The sequence below is a fragment of the Lepisma saccharinum genome, chromosome 1 (assembly GCF_977018435.1).
Source record: "Lepisma saccharinum chromosome 1, izLepSacc3.1, whole genome shotgun sequence".
Classification (NCBI taxonomy): domain Eukaryota; kingdom Metazoa; phylum Arthropoda; class Insecta; order Zygentoma; family Lepismatidae; genus Lepisma; species Lepisma saccharinum.
In genome coordinates, this window is record NC_139229.1 from 93067308 (window position 1) to 93090153 (window position 22846).

The window sequence follows — 22846 nt, forward strand, 5'->3', positions numbered from 1 at the left end:
TCTTTAACTGGATAACGTACCTATACCAGAGGGTCAGGAGCTAAAGACCCCGGTCGATCAGTCTCCTATCGACTTTACCCAAAAAGAAAAACCCGATAAAGAAATGCAACCAAATGTGCATTTTATATGGTATTGAGGGGTATATTAAATTGTGAAAATATTTCTGGCTCCCCACTTTGTCTGGTGCCGACGTTGTACAGTCACGGACACTGTCGGGTTGTAACCATTCCACTTAAAGTCAATGTATTCATTACAACTCAGAAGTGTCCGTGGCTGTACAACACATGGGAAAAATCGACTTTGAACGTCGCGAGTCATAACTGAAGGGGGCATGTGCACAAAGAGTGAGTCGATTTTCCAACGAAGTTTTGTCACCATACAAGTGACATGCGGTTCACATACGCAAGACAACAACGAACGGGTTGCTAGGCGCTTTCCAGGTTTTGCATCGAAACTTTTTATCTACGAGTCAATCATGAAGCGTCTGTTTTTCACCGCTCCCCTTCTGCCAGCATTGCTTTTGGTACATTGCAATAAGGTAAGATTAGAAATATTATTTATTTATAATTTCTCCAGTATAACCGTAGGCGTGCCTAGGGAAAATGCTGTCTTACCTACGCTTAAGTAGGCGCGCGGGGGTAAATTTTACCCCCAGGCAGACATTTCTTAACGCCCAAACACTGGTTGGTTGCACCCTGTGCTAGCTTATCTAGTACCTTCCTAAAACAGTCTGATTCAACTGTCGAGGTCATTTCCTTCATTGTGTGTGTAATTGCAGCAAGGTGAAGCTGTTCCAAAGTTGATGGGGGCAAATTTACCCCCACGTGCCTAGTTACGTATGTGATTTTTTTTTTTGTTATTTTTTTAAAAACTTTTGCTTACTGTGCTTCGTGAGTGAAATATTTTGACAGGTTTTACTTGATCTGTGTTGTGTGACCGTGATTTAAAGTGAATGTTTAATTTTTCTAAGAAATCTTTCAAAAGCTCGTAGTATGAATGACCGCGTATACGGTGGCTGTTGGAGGACATCAAGATGAATAATTGACTCCAAATCATATGTTGTAGAATATCATGTTACTGAGTGAGTCCATTATACTAATTCTAAGACAAATCATGATGATGAGAATGATATCCTGGATGAAGATTAAACTTATATCCTGGGAAAAGACAAAATAACTCGATGGAAAGAAGCTCCCTGCTCATGTTCGAATGTTCACAAAAGAAGAATGAACATGTTTTACGTCTTCTTGTATCACTTGCAACTGCAAGAAATGCCAAATCTGCTATCTAGGATTTTCACTTGTCATAGATGACACCAGGCACGTATCCAGAGGGGGGGCTTAGGGGGCTCGAGCCCCCCCCCCCGAAAGTTTTAGGTTTACACTAGATAAAATGAGTTTTTTTGTTTATTGTGGTGTGAAATAAAATAATGTGACAATAATTTAAGGAGAGAAATAATTATCGAGGCAAGACTGAGAATGTTCCGTAACCCCGTTATTGATAATAGAACGTATCCAAGATGGGGCACAGGGGGCTCGACCCTCTCCCCAGGAAATTTTTCAGTTAACGTTAGATAAAATTAGGTTTTTGGCTTCTTCAATAATGTGAAAATAATTTAAGGAGAGAAATAATTATCGAGGCAAGACGGAGAATGTTGTATACCCCTGTTATTGTTAATAGCACGTATCGAAGGTGGGGATGAGGTGGCTCGAGCCCACCCCCCAGGATTTTTTTTTTATTTTACACTAGATAAAATTAGGTTTTTGGCTTTTGGAATAATGTGACGATGATTTAAGGAGATAGACAATTATCGAGACAAGACAGAATGTTCTATAACCCTGTTGTTGATAATATTGCACGTAAGCTTTTCTTGCGCTTTCGGTGTTGTCGCAGCGCACTATGTAGAGACTTATCACCATTTGGAAGCTGCACAGCAAAGGTAGCGTCACACGTAGGGCGATTCGTTGTAATTTCTAATCTCTGGAAGGCGGGAGAGGGCACGTTCTTGAATGAGAGAAGTAGTCAACTACTGGCAATATTAACGAATCGTTTTATCTGCGGAACGTTCTAGAATATAATGAGGATATAAATACGCGGATTCAATTTTTCGGTTGATCTGTACAAAGAATCTGTTAATGAGATTTCAGAGGTAAGTGTGACAATTCATACAGTCGATTAGTGATCAGTCAGCGTCCTCTGGTTGCTTTATATAGTGATTCGAAAATGAAGACATTGACAACAGCAGAACTTCCGGGGCCTCAGTGTAGTGCTAGTTCTGGTCGAGGGCCGAAGAGCAAGGCCTCTCTCTCTTTCTCTCTCGTGAATATTTCAGCAGTACCGGATATTGGAGTGGTTTATTAAACAGAAATAAGCTGCATAGATCAACTGAAAATCAAAGTTTTGAGTGATGATTTAGTTTTGCCAGAACTAAATTTCGTATATGCAGTCCGAGAATTTCATAGTATATAAAAATACTTTGTTTAAGCTTACTGGGTTCGAAACACATTCAAACACTTAACTACCATAAAGAGACAGCCGAAATTTTTATGAATGTCGAGAAGAGAAAGCAAGAAGATGTTGCATATGTAGACATTTTAGGCGGAAATTGCAGGCTCTACCAGAACCCGAATCAGGGCTCTACCAACAGAGCCACCTAGCCATCCTTGACTTCAACAGATTTTTCGTTAAAATGTCTACATAGTACATATCCTGTGTATATCAAATCGTAAGGTGTTGCCTGTATAGTGAACAAGCACAGAAAATATAGGAGAGAGAAGAAAACTGAGGACCATTCCCACCGGTTGAGGAGAATTTTTTTCTTCTGTGGTCAACAAGAGCTACTATAATGGAACCACGAGAAAACAACTTGAGCAGACCCGCGACTCCTGTGCACCTTACCCCCGCGAGGAGGGGAGGGGGAGAGTGGACCATGCTTCCTTATGGCCCGAGGTGGAGGGAAGAAGGGAAAGCTGCACGGGGACTTCTCGTCCCAAGGTGTTTTTCCTTGTGGTCGATCTATACATCGAGGTGACATTGACAGTGGCCTACTAAGGGAGATTTCACACCGTGTCGCCTGAGGATTTCACAAGTCGAAATTAGGTTTGTGCGGCCTTTGGTGTCGCTACGGTGTGAAACGTTGCTGTTGATTGGCCCATTCCAATCGACATGTATCGCGTGTCCTTCGGTCTGAAACCTTCCTAAGTCTTGAAAATCCAAGTCACAAGGATGGAAAATTAGGGTCTTGTTAAGGTTAGGTGTGAAGGCAGGCAGACGACAGCACCCTAAAGGATCATATCCAAACCTGCAGGAAGAACGCATCTTACTTTAATCTCCAATACGGAATGATAAAAACTTCTGGTGAATTGATTTTTAAAAAAAATGTGTCCGAGATAAAGAGTGGCGTGCCCAGGATTTTCGGAAGAGAGAGGGGTTACGCATACCTACTATTTTTGGTGGTCAGTCCTGATTTTGTCATATTTTCCTGTCTTTGACGTTCTTCTTTTTTTTTTCTTTTTTTTTAAAAAAAAAGGAATACTGGGTCAAATGGGGTTATGACCTCACCAACCCTCCCTTGGGCACGTCACTGGAGATAAATGAGTAAGCATTTGATCATACTGGGAGACGAAATATTAGATGTGTTGGGAATGGAAGGGTTTTCACTGTGCATTAATTGTTTCGTGATCCAGTCGTATTCGATAAGATTTCCTTTGTTTCGTGCCGATGTATGACAAGACAGCGGAAGCTGTGACAGGCATTTTTGAACACTTGCGAGTGCTAAGGCCTGAATCTGAACAATTTGGTGGGTTTCGGCTTTTATAAGAGATGTAAACATAGAAGGACAAGACACGTTAGTGGTATTCAGGCTCGAATCAGAGAGACATATTCGAGAGCTGTCTGCGTCCAGTTCGCAGCCCACAATTTGAATCTCGCGTTGTCGAGTGGATTGTCCATCCCGTGCATGTGTAACAGCTTCGTAAAAACACTCAAAGACACCATAGATGTTTTGATGCCTGATGAGAAGAAATGGACAAACACACATACTGAGATGGTTCCGGCACACAATGTTAATGCATGGAAACAGAGGAGTCGAGTGGTAAAAAATGTTCAGATTTCACGTTCTGATGAAAATGACAGCCTTACAGTGGCGACGATTTAAGGGATAGTTGCTCCCCATTTTTTTGCCTCAACATTATGGCCTCTTAATGTTGAGCCTTGTCTACCAAGAGAAAGTAAACTTTCCTTCAACGCCCTCCGCACCCCCCCCCCCCGTTTTGGAACCCAATTGCCACCACTGTTCTAAAATATGCAATTGTGAGGTTCTTACTATACCCTTTAAAAAATGGTGTTGAGCCCCCCCCCGAAAGGAATTCCTGTATACGTGCCTGGATGACACTACTGTGAGAATCATTGCGGAAAATACCCATACGTACGTAGAAATTAATGGGGATATTCTGTAAGGGAAAGAAATCCCAAATTTGTCGATGAAGATGAGGTTTTAATAACAAGTTTATTTGACATAATATATGATCAAAAAGAATAATACAATGGTACCATATGAGGTTTTAATAACAAGTTTATTTGACATAATATATGATCAAAAAGAATAATACAATGGTCACGATTTTTTAGTTGTATAAAACAATTGAGATTTTGAAAATTGAAATGAATTGGAACTTCAATTTTTTCAAGGGAAAACTTATTAAAATATATATATTTGCATTTGTTTAAAAAATGTATATTGCTAAATTTACACAAATATTTGAAGTGTATAGCCTACAAAAAATATTGTATTGCTTATTCCACACTTTCCTCATTATAATAATTTGATTTAACTATTGCAAGAAAGGGTTTGGAAATGATGAAAATGCCATGTCTGTCCATATTATTTTATTAAAATTAATTGCACCTATTTTCTATATTCAAAAACTATTATAAGTTCTTTAAAATAGTAAATTTAATCGTATAAAAGTATTTTTTGGTGCATATGTATCTTACTTGATTACAAATAATATTTTATATTTGGGGGTTAAATTTACCCCCACGCGCCTCTTAAGGTGGTGAAAGAGGTGCGCCTGGTTAAGGGTTAAACTAGCAAGAAAAATTACTCTTCCTACCATTGTATTTGATTGATTAATTTGTTTTTGTTTTTTTAGTTCGCTTTTCTGCCATTTGTGGTGAGGATGGGTGATTAAATAATGAAATTGACGAAGGAATACTCACAAAAAAACACCCATGGCCAGGCCAGGATTCGAACCCGGGTCCCCTGGCGTCGTAGCGCGTTGTATTGCCATTGAATCTATCTTTCGTGAAAAGCTATTGGGTCTTGATTTTACAAGGATGCAGAATATGGACGAGAATCTTACCATTCTTCAGTCAACGTTAAATGTATATTCAGAATTGGATATCCAGAAATGGATATCTAATGGACATTCAATGGATATCCATAATATCCATGGATCTGATCTAGACATTGTGGATAACCAATGGATATCACTGGGAGATTTGTGCTGTATGGGTGTAGGTCTGTGTATATGGGTGCGATAGGTCTTGATTTTTCTCTTACGTTCAGTAATTGTCATTAATGATTAATCTGTATGTATCTGAATTGAAACAAATTGCCATTCAATGCTATACAGATTAGTTAAAATCTGCGTCATCATTTAAACAATTTTCGACAGAATCAGTTCACCACTACAAAGACAATAAGGAATGAACAAAGAATAATCACTGACAAGTTAACATTATTGTCGTCATACAATAACGTCTAATGTGATCTTCAAACAAAGAGGCAATATCACGTTGTTTACTGAGCCCAATAAATCAATTGCCCCATAACTAAGATTGAAACGTATACATTTCATAGACTGTCAGGAGGAAGACATATTCCATCGATAATGTCAATGGCGAATAACGATCCGCAGAATGGACAGACACCAAAGAAATCAAGTTTGTTGCAAGTCTATGGGGCTAGATCTACTCTATCTCCATATATGCTCCGACAATATGGGAACTACCGGTACAATGCGATGCATAAGTATTACAAAGCAAATTGTCCATATCCATGTTTATTCGGTTTATCTTGCACAATAAAAGCTTCATGAGTTCAAAACGTACGTAAGGATACGTAAAAATTAATTACTTAAAATCGCGTCGATAAGATATAAATTAATGAAAGTAGTCATGGACAATTTGCCGGGCAATACTTGTACATCCCATTACATGCAGAGGCAGCTCAAGATAAAATTTTCATCAGGGCGAGGTGGAACTTTTGGCGACCTCTACTTTCCACCCTGGCCCATCTCCCATCTTTCTACCCTTTCCACGTTCCTGTAATAAAAAACATGACCATGTTTTATATTTACGGTTGTAATGACGAAAATAATGAGACTTATTTTTAAAATATTTGTTCCTGTTAAAGACCACGTTTATTGTATCTTTAGCATCTGCCTATAGTATCACAGCCATCTTTAATCCGAGGGAGGCAGGAGACTTCAATTTGGCAACCCTGTGAACCGTGACATCAGCCGGCCGATGTTATTCGCAAGAACCCTTAGAGAATGAACGTCCAAACGTAAAAAAGTAAAATTTGCTGTAGCCTATTCATCCCGCAATCACTTCATTCGCTCAAATTGTATTCGCCAGTTTATTCAACGTTATTTTTCATAAGTAAAACAGTATGTTAAGTTTTTAAAAATATGCATTAAATTTTGGCCGAGTCTGCTGCCACGCGCGTCAGCAGTAAGAATAAGCGTCAAATTTGCTCCTGCCACGTAATTCGTCTACTAAGAGGATGTTACAAATCTTAAGAACAGATGAAGACTAGAAAAATTCAAGTTTTTGACTAGTGGGAATGAATGTACAGGTAATTTAATTATTTTTTTAAAGCATTTAACGATATTATTTTAATGCTAACAGAACCTAACCTAACCTAACCACGATAGCCACCAAAATCAGAAATGACACTTGTTTCGAAACATTTATTTTTATTAGGTAATGAATTTCGTGGAAGTCATTATTTTAGCCTTGTTCAAAAACTCGTACAAACACAAAACAAATATATGCTCATAAGCACATCGTAATTACAATGTATTGTCTGTTGAATAAAATCTTGGCAAATTACGTCAGACTGCTAAAACGAAGAGACTGTACAGAAATATTATGTTCAAGATACATTTTACACTCTGCAATACTCGCCGATGCTGGTTTATCGCATCCAGAACTACCCTTACGTCTTACTTTTAAAACTAAAACCAGTGTATTAGATCTTCCATCAACTAAATATTTAGTTTCTAATGTCATTCCGACATTCTAGCAAATAAAATAGGTTCAAACTACTGTACACATTATTCGAAAGTTCCATGCTGCATATGATATGTAGGCTAAAGTTGGCCTTGCGTTTTCTGTTTATTTCCAGTTATTTAACGACACATTTCCATTTCTATTGTTAATGTATGTTTTCCACTTACATCGTAATGTCAATCTTCTGTCCAGATTTGGGGTCTCCCGATTGCGCAGTGGTAGCGTCGTCGCCTTGTAATCAAGGGGTCCCGAGTTCGATACCCGGTGGAGGCACATAGTGGTTCGGATTCCACTTTAACTATAGGCCCAGTCGCGATTAGCCTTACTGTGCATAAGGTGGACTTAAAACACTAAATCAACCAAGCAATCTGTCCAGATTTGAAAAGAAAAACATTTTACAACGATTCCTTGTTTCTATAAAAGTGATCAATTTTCTATTCGCGCCAAACCCGGCGAGACAGAGTTGCCAAATTTCAGGATTCGGGCCTTAAATCGAGCTTGCCGTGATAGTATCCATTTAGTACCTACATAATGACATCAACATAACAGTAATCTCAGTTTAAATTGCTACATGATTTTGTAATGTACTTCTTATGTTGTGCAGAAGTAACTTCAATACTTCTTGTCAACAATAAATGCAGCTCTTTTTAAAACAAATAGCCACGCACCCGGTGGAGGCACATAGTGGTTCGGATCCCACTTTAAAATTGCAAAAGCCTTTCTTTGTATGAAATGGGCTTACACTCTGTCCCGGGAATCTCTGGAGGGAACGAACGAAAATAAGTCTCTGCGCAAGTAGTGACTCGAGGCAGCTCGACCAATTAGGTCGTGAGAGGGGGAAGTGAGTGCGGCTACCAGCCATTTGCAGAAGAGCAGACAGCTCGCAGTCTCCTCTTCTCTACCGTTATGCGCGACCTTGTTCCACAGATTCCCGGGAGAGAGTATAAAAATAGACAAACAAACAGCCACGCGTATGTAACCAAAAATGAGGTTTTTATGCTAAGCTAGGAATACACCCCGGGTTTAGTACTGTAACAATTGTTATGTAAGGTGTGGTGTTGTTACAATTTAATTATTTAATACATTCTTATAGCTACTATAGATATAATTTGCTACCAGTAAAGTAGCGATCCCCACAAGATTAAATTTCAAATTCGATTTAATCTGCGAGGAGTTTATTGGATTAAAAGAGAGAAAACTGTATCAAAAATGTAGGAAGCTGCAACAAAACAGGTGGAATAATAAGCCCTTCCCCCTTTATCCTGAAATCGCACAAATAATCTAAACCCAAAGATATATGTGAATAAAATGACGTTCTTATCTATTCACGAGAGAGCTGGGTGTATCAGAGCGATCGTCCTTTAGTATGATCTCAAGCTGAAAAACGAAATTTAACCCCTATTTTATACTCTACTTCGTCGCGACTATTTTATCAATACTCCCAATTAATTACCAATATTTTAATCTCTTGAATAATGAAGTGAAGCAATCAGATTTAGGATTTAACTTTTTTATTAACAACAATAATAAACGTGGATCAAGAGTGGATTATATATAAGATTCCTACTAGCTTATATAGTAATATATCAAGAAAAATATTGATTTAACAAGGGGGGACAAATTATTATTCAAAGATTCATTTTTAGCACGTAACAACTTTCAAAACCTCAGTTCCATAAACACAAAGTAAATACATAATGTACACTGATCAGCAAAACTCGTCGTTAGCGAAGTCATGGTTGTTTTCGAATAAATCAGAACAAATTTCAAGTGGCTGCGTGTTTGGACTTATGCAAGATGCAAGTTGCAAGTAGGTAGACCTTTTACACACACACACGCACAAAATGAGTGTGCCATGCATACATAGCTTTAGATTTAAGTTTAAAAGAAAGAAACTTCCATTGATGAGCATGCACCTATTTTAGTCGCAAAGAATTTGTAGCTGTCAGATACCTGGTGGGTTCACTCGACGAAAACTCCATGCTCCGTGTGAAGTCAAAAACAATTACCAAGCCACGGAATCATGGTCCGCAAGAACCCAACTTGTACTGCAAGCCTCTTCTGTGTTCGGTTACGTGAAAGTAACCGGCAAAGTAACCGGCGGCAAAGTAACCGGCAACTGATAAGAGTTTACCAGCAGCACAGAACTGAGGCACAGTTTTCGAAAACTGCAAGTAGAGGGCAGATAAGAGCAGGCTATGATGTATAATGCGTAGTTATCGTCTGCAAGGCGAGAACTTGATTACGTAACAACAGCGGCGATTGGGTGCCAAAATTGGGGTGCAAAAGCTGCAAGGAGAGTTTAGTTCGATCGCCGCTATTGGTTCCTATGTACAGTGGGATTCATAAGTATTAACAAGCAAATCGGCGATCACCACGTTTACACTCTTTATTTTACTCAATGAGATCTTAAAAAATTGAAACAAGAAACAAAATGCAAAGCAAGCTGCAAACAACTTCTGCACCAGTAGAAAATAAGCAGGACTTAAAAGAAAATTGAAAAAAACTCGAATCGAGAGTAAAACAGATATTCTGGAGAGAATCGAATCAGAGTAACTTATATGCCATTTTGTTATAAATTAGACCTAATTAGAGAACGCTATTAAGAACACCAGTGTCAAATTTAGGTAGTCAGGGTTGAGAAATAAATAAATAAATAAGCACATTATGAAATAAACATTGATCACTGGTGTACGCAAGAGGGTTAAAGGGTTGAAATTTTGAGAAAATCAAAATTTAGAAATGAAGGGAGTAGAGAACTCGGAAAAATTAAAGCGGTAGATACAAACCCTCCATTATCATGCTTGTCTTTGAAGAGTTTTAAAACGAAGGTTTAAAATGATAAGTACGAAATGTTTTACGTATAGTGTATCGCGCCTCTACCTAGAGCTAGTATGTGATTTTACAATTCCATCCCCATGCGAAAAATCCTGCTTTCGCTAGTGACATGATTGAGTTTCCAACTTTGTTCTCAAAATGACAATAATATAAATTTAATAGACCAATACTTTAACGGGGCGCCGTGGTGTGTACTCTTTTTTATTTTATTCTTGTGCTCAGTAAGTGGCCGCTTTACCTTGGCACTCAGCCCCTCCGGCTACAGTTTTACTGATGAATATTATATATTGTTCGTCCTTGGGTACAAATCACCACAAAGTCACAAGGCCGAACTGTATGACATCTGTTCTGTACGCTAGCGGTGCTCAGACACACACAGCTCCATTCAACTTCAAATAAACAGTCAAATGAACTTCCATTACCCCACGATCTACTTTCCAAATTACAGTCTTTCGCAATTTTCATACGAGACCTTGCACGTGCCATCATTCTCTGCTCGGAATCGATACCCCAACGAGCAATCGTTTTGTTGCGTGGACAGGAACGCACCACGAACATTTCCTCCATCCATTACGTTGACTTCTGATTTCGAGCTTCTCTGCTGACGTAAACGCTACAAGTGGTGTGCAAAGATTTGTATATAAAAGTCACATCAGCATACGGAGCTGATGGTCCTTGATCCATTGCACATTGAACGAACAAATTGATTGATTGGTTTGTTGAATTGGATTCATTTATGTCGCTTTTCTGCCTCTTTTGACTAATCACTACCATGATTGCTTGATTGATTTTGTGTTTTAAGTCCATTTTATGCACAGAAATGGTAATTATGACTGGACCTACAGTTTAAAGTGGGATCCGAACCACTATGTGCCTCCACCAGGTATCGAACGAGGGACACCTTGATTACAAGGCAGCGACGTTACCGTCACGCCATCGCGAAGGCTAGTCACGACTAAGAGGATGGGTGGTGAAAGTGATGAAGAAACATAAATCCACAGGATTTGATTCAAACTCGGGACCCCTGACGTCGTAGCGCTCTGTGTTAACTGCACTGACACGAAAGTCGGCGAACGTACAAAATGAACATTCAAGTGTAAAAACTCAGACTAACCAACCAAACACAGGGACTGCCAATGAGAGCGTCACAATCGGTGAGGTCTAGTTCACTGTGTAATAGTCTGAGCTCATCCTCCTGTCACCCGAATAGCCTGCATGGGATATTTACAGAATTATTTAGAGTAAAGCAATCTCCTCTCTCTCTCTCTCTCTCTCTCTCTCTCTCTCTCTCACACACACACACACACACACACACACACACGCACGCCATTCTTTGCGAGATTTTAAAACCGGGAAACCTGACAGAACACCTTATTTCTGAACCCTCCTTATTTTTTCATCTACGTAGTTTTCTGGCCAACTGTGGGTCCCAGTACATACGTTGGAATTTCATAATGAGCTGGGCTTACACACTTCCGGCAGATCTTACACCCTTTTCCACTTGTGCTGCCGCCTGGAGTGTTCGATGAGAACTGCCTCACACACTTTTCACACACTGTTTACGAAAATTTTCCACTATTTGGGGAACTTTGCAGAATTAACTCAAAATTATACCAAGTGGACTTTTGAATGATTTTTTCTTTTCGGGCGACCCAAGGAAAGTTCCCCACAATCGATTTGGTTCGCTAGCGTAAAGGTGTATATTCCAAGGCAGTTCCCCAACACGACAAATCTGTCAACGTACGCATTGAGAGGGATAAAAAGAGACAGACACACGAAGAAAGTGAGAGAGACAGAAAAGGCAAAACGCACAGTTCACCGAACCACGGATATTCCACAGGAAATCGAACCCCGGACCATTTGATTTCAAGGTCACGACACTACCACCAATCGGAAACGCACCTTTAGTCATCATTAGTAGAGTAGTAACATTTTGACTGCCACCAATAATAATAATAATGTGTCTTTATCTCGTCCAAAACATAGCATTTTCCTAACACCCACCCAAATAAAATATTTAATTTCCACACTGATTATGTAACGCTGGATGAGGCCCTAGAACTGGTAAGCGAACAAAGGATTAGTAATCCAGGATTGATTAATTGAGTTGGTGTTTTAAGTCCGCTTTATGCACAGCAAGGCTAAGCAGGACTGGACCTACAGTTTAAAGTGTGAACCAGTATGTGCCTCCCCCTCGCCCCACCCTAATCGCCGCCATTGGATTTGATTATTTTGCATGTTTACACATGGCAAGGTCAAGGTCACATTGCCAGAAATCGATGACTCCATCCACTTAACGAGAATTTGTTCTCAATGTCAATATAACTGCCAGTAATGTCGACGCCTTGAAATGAACAACACACATAATAACAATCAGTGGCGTACGCAAGGGGGGTGTTACGGGGTTTAAACCCCCCCCCCCCCTTGAGCTTGTGGAAAAAAATTAAATGGCCAATTTTTCACAGTCAAACATCTGGGACAATAATATTACTATTACTACTTCCACTACTACTACTACTACTACTAATAAAAATAATAATAATAATAATAATTTGAATTATAATTTCCATGCAGCATGGAGAAAAGCAGAGCATTCCAAACACATGCGTCTTTCAGAGTGATGCTTTGAAAATAAACACGAGTTTATGAGGTTAGGTTAGGGTAACTATGATTTAAAAGAGAAAAAAGTTGTTTTGTATCTCAGTTGCAACAATGTTCAACAGACTGGCGTACGCAGGATGTGAATTATCGGGGACATTTATGCGGGGAAAAAGCCGGGAAAATTCCAACCAATTTCGGGAATTTCGAATCCGGATCTCCCTCGTGATTGTCAGACGCTCTACCGACCAGATCACCGCAGCTCCTTGGATGAGTTCCATACTTTGATTATTTCAATTTATTTTAATATATTTTCTTGTATTTATGGATCTTCTTCACCCTTGAAATGTCTCACCTCGTTGACCAGACAATTATTTCGTAACAAAGAAACAAAAAAGTGCTCCCAGGATTTGATAAAAATAGAATGACTAGAAAGTAATTTCTTTCTATTGTTTTCATAAATACTATATTTATGTAGATCTCTACTACTTAATAGTAGTAGTAGTGGTATTAGTAGTATTATTAGCATTAATTCAGCTAATTAATTAATTATAAGTATTATTAATTAATTGTGATTATTATTTAATTAAAGTATAATAAAACAATGGTATGTGAATTTGGAAAAAGTTTTAGAAATAACACCCCCCTTGATGAAATCCTGTGTACGCTACTGATAACAATAGGTTTACGCAAGGTTGACACGCACGTAGGTGTTATGAGGAACCAAATACATTAACTGCACTTTTTCTGCGAGTACGAGCAATCAATACAAATGAGTCATCCATGTCTCCTGCAAGGAAATGCTCGGATGTAACCATTTATGACTAACAAAATAACTGGAATCATGATAGTTCCCCTTTTGCATACATAACATACCCATATTCAGTGGCGCCATGTTTCTTCTTTATGCACTTAATGAATTCTCACAATTTACTTACTGACTGAATGTTAATCTAAATATTTCATAAAAAATTGTTACATCTCCAATGTGATAGTTTTCAGTAACCGTGGTCACATCGTTATTGGGAAGTAAAGTAGCATAAGCGCTTATGACCACAATTAGGATCGATATAACTAGAAACTCTCAAATTAGGCAGTAAAAAGCATCGAGAAATACAAAACTAACACTAAAATTGATAAACATCGATAGATTTTTTTGTCATTTTCCCGGATTAGGCACTCAAAAAGCAGTTATGTGCGAAATAGGCACGTATGACTAAAATGGCCGCTATAAAACTCGTGCAGTCGTCTCAAAAATGGCCTGGAACGGATTTTAAACGTTAAAGCCTACTTTTTCTGGCCAAGGAACAAAAACTACATTTTCGGGCAAATCCTCAGCCTACTTATGACATATATAATTTCGTAAAATTATGAAACAAATCTCTAGAGTTGAGCCCACCCATATTTTTTTTCAAAACCTGTCGCCACTGAACTTATTCCACCCACTTGTTATTCAGTGGAATGCATAAATATTACCGAGCAAATTGTCCATCGTCGTGTATGTTCTCTTACTCAATGAGAGCATCAAGAATTGAAACAAAACAATTTGTGGTGCAATTGTGCTTTCCACTGTACACCTAACAACAAAAGTACGCAACTACTATATTCATTCATAATGTGATTATAGAGTCATTCCATGCCAAATCAACACAGATATGTGCAATTTTTAACCTGACCATCTCCGATTTTCATGAAATTTGGGGAGTTGAAACTATGCATAGAACTTAGTAACTATGAACATTTTTAGTCTCGTGCGTCTTGTAATTGTTAAATTATTCAAGGTCAAAGTTTGCAGAAATTGCCTTTTTTGAGCCCGCTTAGCTATACTAAATGTGCTGTAACTCCGCCACTATTTTGCCTAGAAAGCTCAAATAAAGCTTATTGTACAGGGAATTGAACAAGCTTTCCAGTGATATATAACAAGCCTACCTTTGGATAAAAATATAATTTTGTCACGTGACCTTGACCTTTGACCTTGAATATCTCAAAACATGTCATCACCAAAAATCGTGAAAAAAATATATTTGGTCCCTCATTCCATACTCTAAAACATATCAAAATATCATTCTGGGACTGCAATGGGATCAGAAGATACAAAATAATATGTGTAACTATGTGACTGATAAAAGCCCCATTACATGAACTATGAAGAGTCAAATATCCCTTAACACTCCCTACAAAATGTGAAGGAGTTATCCTGGGTATAATTGGTCATGAAAGAAATAGGTTAGGCACAGGGAGATCCCTAGCCCTGTGTGTCAAGCGCAGTTCCGGCATATTGTTAACCGCCATATTGAATTCAACGCAAAAATTTCAAAGGAAGGGGGGGTGATGTGATATATCAAATGAGGCTAGAATTTCACGAGAAATGAAGTGACGAAGGTTTATCCAACATATATTTAACCAGCAAAAATTTATTACTGCATGCTTGTAACCATTTTCTCCTTTTCGAGGTGTTAAAAACAAAGCATTGGAATTCTCCTAACGTGTTAGGAACTCATCGAGATCACGCTGACATCTTGGGAGAGAAAGAAGTATACGCACCATTGCATATGATTTTAATCAGCTACATTCACCAAATATTTGAATAGTGAATAATATTGGGAAAAGTATCTCAAACAATTACGTGACACTTCCTTTGGAATGAAAAATTCTTCAGTGACGAGGCTAATTTTTATGTTCACGGTGAAGTTAATAAAAATAATATGCAATACCTGTGATTTGCTCAGGCGAATGGTTGTTTCTGGTAAGCAAATTATGTGGCATAATGTATGGCGAACGGAAATGGTTGGTCCATATTCAACAACGGAACCTTAAATGGTGAGGGCTTCTTGGATTTGTTAAGTGAACAGGTTTTTTCACCCTTGCTTACGGGATATGGCACTTTTCGATAGTTTTGAAACAGGACAGAGTGTGACCACACTATGTGGACATTTTTGCAATTTCTTCATGGTAATTTTCTAGGTAGATTGATGGGCACACGGGGATCTATTAAAAGGACTGCACATTCCCCAGATCTAACATCTTAGGAGGACTTTTACCTTCAGAAACATTTGAAGAGAATGGTGCATGCACTAAAAGTCCCTGATATTGACCATCTGAGAGAAGGCATAGTTGCTGCTTGCGATGTTGTTGCACATGCTACATTGCCAAATGTTCTATGCGAGTGTGAGAGACGTCAACGAGTGTGCTCATAGGAACATTGACAACATTTTAATGTGCATATATCGTAAGTGAAAGATATGTGTATAACTTTTTGCTGGCGTAAGATACGTTGGAAAATCCTTCGTCACTTCATTTCTCGTGAAATTCTAGCCTCATTTGATATATCACATCACCCCCTTTCCTTTGAAATTTTTGCGTTGAATTCAATATGGCGGTCAACAATATGCCGGAACTGCGCTTGACACACAGGGCTAGGGATCTCCCTGTGCCTAACCTATTTCTTTCATGACCAATTATACCCAGGATAACTCCTTCACATTTTGTAGGGAGTGTTAAGGGACATTTGACTCTTCATAGATCATGTAATGGGGCTTTTATCAGTCACATAGTTACACATATTATTTTGTATCTTCTGATCCCATTGCAGTCCCAGAATGATTTTTTGGTATATTTTAGAGTATGGAATGAGGGACCAAATATATTTTTTTCACGATTTTTGGTGATGACATGTTTTGAGATATTCGAGGTCAAAGGTCAAGGTCACGTGACAAAATTATATTTTTATCCAAAGGTAGGCTTGTTATATATCACTGGAAAGCTTGTTCAATTACCTGTACAATAAGCTTTATTTGAGCTTCCTAGGCAAAATAGGGGCGGAGTTACAGCACATTTAGTATAGCTAAGCGGGATCAAAAAGGGCAATTTATGCAAACTTTGACCTTGAATAATTTAACAATTACAAGACGCACGAAACTAAAAATTTTTATACTTACTAAGTTCCATGCATAGTTTCAACTCCCCAAATTTCATGAAAATCGGAGATGGTCAGGTCAAAGGCTGTGTTGATTTCGCATGGAATGACTCTATAGTGAAATGAAATTCAAATCTTCAATAAACAGAGGACACCATCTGTTTTAAATAAACAGAGTCCCATATCTTAAAACAACACGCGATGCAGAATATAAAAAAAAGCAATGGACAATTTGCTTGCTTACCTTTTGCCGTAGGCTGAACATTATTGCTCGCCAAATTATCTATGACTATTTTCATTATTTTTTCTCTTGCGCCCTACCTGCTTTTAAGGTTTGAATTTTTACTTATGCAGGTGTAGCGGCTGACAGCACCTTGTTCATCTTTTTGTTTGAATCCTTGAAGCTCTCATTGCGTAAAACAGAGAGAATAAACATGGTGGTGGACAATTTGCTCGGTAATACTTATGCATTCGTTTCTTCATACAGCATTTTGTTCAATGTCAGTCGAAGTGCACATTGGATGAAAATGCTGCATAAAGAAGCGAATTGTGGCAATATCAAGCCGCGTGTACAGTGCTATGCACAAGTATTGATCAGCAAATTTGCCACGGCTATTTTCAGTGCTCTTCTCTTGCATCCCAGGGTGTGTAAGGAATGTATTTTTTTATGCATGTTGTACATAAGCTATCGTTACGTAAAACAAAGTGAATAAACTTTGTGATGTACAAATTGTTTGGTAATACTTATGCATCGCACCGTACCTATTAAAGTAGTCCTCTAATAAGTATTATTCTGTAAAGTTATCATAGTAACATTGACACAAATAACAGCATGATTTCTCCTTTTCAAAGCTCAACGATGAAGAAATTGAGGAAATTCTCAGGGAACCTCAACTCGAGTATTTCTTCGGGGATAAATTCTCACGTAAGTAAACTGTAAGAATATTCGTCCCTATGCAATGTACAGTCAGGGCCACTTCTGGGTTGTAACTATTTCACTGAAAGTTAATGGAATTGTTACAAGTCATAAGTGTTCCTGACTGAACCAATAGCGTCCAAGGGGCTAAATCATATTGTGTCTTGAAACGGAACATATTCAAGTAAATTTAATTTTGGCTAATGGTTGGGTGATGATATGATGAAATTGATTTGATAAAGGGACACACTCAAAGAACATCCATGTCAGGCACGTAGCCAGGGGGAGGGCTCAGGCGGGGGCTGAAGCCCCTCCCGAAATCCTTCTAATGTATAAGTTAAATAGTGTACAGTGGTTTTTAATTTAATTCATTAGCAGGATTAAACATCTTATATAATAAGTTGTAATATATTGAGAAATTAATCTTCAGTTCTTCTACCCCCTCCCAATTTTCGCCTTTAGATGGCGGCTGCTGATAAGGGATGAGCCCCTCAGAAATACATTTCTAGCTACGGGCCTGACCATGCCCAGGTCAGGATTGAAATCCGGGATTCATGGTGCGCTGTGCTGACCTCTCCGCCACGTATTTTTGCAAAAGAATGGAAAAGAGAGAAGAAATATACATAAGAGACAAGAGAAAGTGAGAGAGAATAAAGGCCGTAGAAAATTAGTGAGAGAGAAACAGATAAGAGTTCTCATATAAGTAAGTGATTAGCGCTCTCGACTCTGGTGCGAGCTGTCCCGGGTTCGATCCCGGTGAAAGCCCTCAGAATTTCGGTTTTGGCCTTGCATCGCGTCACCCAATGAAAAGCCACTTAGCATGTCCTGGCCCTGAGAGTGCTGTTGCGCCATGGACTTATGACGCAGAGAAAAATCTATGAACAAGAAAGTGTCTGAACAAGAATAAAGATATAGAAAAGAATAAGGAAAGAAGGCTAATGATTGCTTTATTTGGTTTATTTTTCTTTACTTTTCTGCCTCAGTGCTCTATCACTAATGTTATGGAATTCATGAAGGGACACTCACACCCGTGACCAGGTCGGGATTAGAACAGAGACGCCTGGCGTTAACGCGCTGTACTAACTACTCCGCCACTAAGGTTAAGAAACGAAAAGCGGAAAGACGAACAAAAAAATACAGATAAAAATAAAAAACACGGGAATAAAGGTAGAATAAAGTACGCAATAGAGAGTAGATATTTCCTTTGTACACCCAACGGCGAAAGAAACAGTAGGCGAATAGTCCTCCACCATTTTCATTCGGTCTGTAGTACACAATCTGATGACAATGAATTGAAATAATGGCGTCAATAAGCAGAGAACAATACTTGCTTCGAACCAACATAGTTTCATTCCTTAAAACAACACAGGATGTAGAATAAAAAAAAGTAATGAAAATAGAGGTGGACAATTTGCCTACCATTCATTATCTTTGCCGTTGACTGTACCAAGATGAATATAGTTCTTGTTTTGTGATTAAGAATGGGGAGAGACATCGGAAAACAGAGTAGAGAACTTCTGAGGATTATTCTCAATTCATTTGCTCCCCTCCCCTCCCCGTTCACCCTGCTTTCCTTGCCTGTCCCAACTTTTACTTTTTGTTCCTAACTTTGTCAGTATTGCGTGATTTACCACTTTGTTCTCGTACAAAAAAAAACTCAATTCGCCCATGTTTACCATAATTAGTCCCACACGCGTGCTGCACCACAGAGTAACGTCGAAAATCCATTGGCAACGAATGAGTCATGCTTAATGCAGGAATGACATCACTGCACCACTTTTGTTTCCAAGGGAAATAACCGTTTACCTTCAAAGTTGTCGTCTATGGATAGGTTTGTGCGTTCTGAAATTGTAACTGAGGTAACTTTGTATGTTCCCTGACGAAACGTCGTCTGCTGTCCAACGGCAATATGAAATTACCTGTCATTGTTTTGAGGCAAAGGCAACATTAAACGTGTCACGTGTAGGCCTATATTGATTTTCATATATTGTTTATTTAACGTCGCATTTTACTTAATCAGGTTAATCGCGAAGACGAGGATGAATGATGAAGTAATGTAATGGATGATGATGGTAAATCAGCAGGAGACGCCCGTACCTTACCAAGGTTTCGAACCTGCGACCCCCCCCCCCCCCCCGGTGGATTAACATATAGGTTTGGATCCCATTTTAAACTGTAGTTCCACCCCGATTAGCCAATCTGAGCATAAATTGGACTTAAACTGTGCATATGTTCATTGACTGAATTTTAGTTTCAAGACCACTTTATGCACAGCAAGGCTAATCGGGACTGGGCCTACAATTAAAGTGATATCCGAACCACTATGTGGTTCCACTGGGTATTGAACCTGGGACCCCTTTATTAGAAGGCGACGACATTACACCTAAGCCATTGGGAAGGCAAAAACTGTGCATGCGTGTTTGTTCACTGAAATGATTCTGAAAATTTCTTAAGTACTTATTTGGGTGGTCATAATGGACGTATCCAGCGGATGCAAGGAGGGATGCCCTTCTGGAAAACGAGTGGTGAAAATGTTCATTCTGTTCATTGCATTATTTTACGAGGGGAATGTAAAAATATATGTTATTCCCTTCTCAAACTAACTACTAACTCTCTATCCTTCTTAAACCCGAAGGTTCATGACTGCAGAAACTGTCCCTATCCTGGGCAAGATCAATCCAATCTTTTCCATGCTTACCGATTCCCTTTAGGTCCATCTCAACATTATCCCTCCATCGTCGTCTTGGCCTTCCTACCGGTCTCTTACCATCAGGTTTCTTAAATAATTCAAAATAAAGCATTGCACTTACTGGGAAAGTGTTGTTTGTCCCCCTGGAAAGAGGTTTGGGTACGCCCATGGTTGGCTAAAACTATTTCACCGTCTAGCTCACCGTCGCCCACCAGGTGCCAAAGCTCTTACTGGTCACCAATGAGAGGCCACTGGCGTACGTAGGGGAAGCTGATGGGACTACAGTCCTTCCAGAATTTTGAGAAAATCATCGTCACCAGCAGCAGAATGATGATGATGGATTATTACTAGAGCCCTGGACTTTATGTCCTATAAAACTGTAAAATATGTTTGTAATTATGTCATAAAAATGGGAAAATATGTCATGAAAAATGCAGAAATATTCCCAGTAAAGCCAATAATATGCACAACAATACTTTCGAATTTCTCATTCTACAGGATGTCAGTGTCTTCCAGGGAAGATCGACTATGGTGGGGGAGTAGGGTATTAAATGAAGTCAGAATCCCTTTAACCGAAGAATGCAGTGGGAAAATACTGAAAATATTGTGAGGTTCACTGCAATTATCCTAAGTTCCATTTACTATTACGTCAGATTTACACCTTTGTGGAAACTAAAGCATAATTGACAGCTCGCCACAAAAAAAGGGGTGGTATTATTGTTCTGTACTAGTTGATAAGAAAAGAATGCATCTGCTTTTAATTTATTCTTAATTTCCTTATCCTGCCATCGATAATATGAACTATCCGTTGCGCTAAAGGTACGAGGAAAAAATATAAAATAACCGATTCTATGCAAGATACTTACGAAATTAAGCAGAAATATGTCTTATTACGAGAAAATTGAAGAAATATGTTGTAAGAACGCGAAATTGGTAAAATATGTTAAAATATGCCTTATCAAGTTTGTCTACTTCGGTTGATTTTCATCAGATATGTAAAGATCTCACTCCAGTATTCCATCCGATGCCAAATAAAAAATAGGTTATAACATAAAGTCCCGGGCCCTAATTATTACTGTTTGGTCTATATTTTTCTTATTTTCCTAGTTTGCTCTTTTATTGCTACGGGAATTCTCCCGAACAGTTGGGTCACATACTGCGTGTTACTTGACGTTTGATGCAGGTGATAACAAACACAATTCCCCGGTAGCAACCTTCATAAGGAACATCAATAATTGCTGTTAGTCAGGTGTTGAGGACATTAACATCGATGAAAACATTCCATTCTGGAGTTTCATTCCGTTCTCTCCTATTGTATCGATCCAACATTACCATAAAGGACAATGAAATAAGATCTTTTCTATTGTTTTCGTCCTTTTTAGATTAATCACGATGATGAGGATGAATGGTGATTAGATTAAATTGATGAAGACAGACACTCGTCACACACTTATGGTTTTAGCCGGAACAGGGCTACCATGTGTGTGATTTGATTTGATTTTTGTTTCCGTCGCGTTGGCCAATCGTGACGTTGAGGATGAGTGATGATATAATGAAACTGATGAAGAGACACTCACAAAGAACACCAATGCCCACGCCTGGCTTCGTAGCGTGCGTGCTGTGTTAACCACTCCACCAAGGAGATGGGAAAAGCTAAAAGTCTGCGCTAAAATTCAGCGCTAGTGTTGTGTCCTGTCCATGTGTTTATGATTGTCCCTGCACCATTCATTCTCATCTTCGCGATTAGCCAAAAATGGCACAAATACGACATCAAATAAACTATATCAAGTCATTCTCAGCCGGGAATCGAATCAGTAACCTTCAGGATAGAGACTTGAGTCGAATACTTCCGAACATCGAGGCAACACACCTTTCAAAATTTATATCAGATCAAGGATGTATAGATATCGTCGAAACGACTTAGGAATTGTTGGTAATAACATCCAATATGCATACAGATTATTCGTACGAACGGACTAATTTCCTTGCAGGCTTTCATTATACAACCGGCTCAGTACCTCGAGCCGCAGCCTGGTGACGAGTATTTCTTTGGGAGTGTAATTTCATCAATTCTTCTAATTATTGCTCATCCTCATCGTCGCCACTACCCTAAAGGGGCAGAAAAGCGACGCTAAATAGAATGCTTCACTTCTACACCCTCACCAATTTCTGTAGTTTATCGCAACTCTCTGCAAGGCCAAGAATCATGGACTCGAACCCCCCTCCCCCATGAGGCATGGGAATTTATTTTCATTTGCTCTCATTTCTTTCATAAACTGATCGTTGTCCTTACCGTTGCGATCAACCTAGGGGTTTAGAAATACAACATAAAGTAACCGAAATACACCTAATGACTAAATCATCGTAGCTAGTACACGTCAGTATTATTTGATAGTTGTTTTATGCACAGATAAGCTAATCGGGACTAGACCCACAGTTTAGTCCGAACCACTATGTGCATCCACCGGCTATCAAACCCGGGACCACTTGATTGCAAGGCAACGACGTCACCACTACGCCATCGGCGAGACATCACACTTTTGTTCTTAACTCATAAAAAATAAGAGCGTAGGTAAGGTGTGTTTTATAC

General features: G+C 38.9%; 1 protein-coding gene across 1 annotated transcript in view; it reads left to right on the plus strand.

The window, feature by feature from the left end:
* Positions 1-394: 394 nt before the first annotated feature.
* LOC145997992 (uncharacterized) overlaps positions 395-22846 on the plus strand; it is a 52912-nt gene continuing 30460 nt past the window's right edge. The window contains exons 1-2 of the mRNA XM_083134660.1: positions 395-538; positions 17504-17576. Of these exons, the coding sequence (XP_082990786.1) occupies positions 476-538; positions 17504-17576 (136 nt within the window). The 5' untranslated portion in view covers positions 395-475. The remainder of the gene's footprint in view (positions 539-17503; positions 17577-22846) is intronic.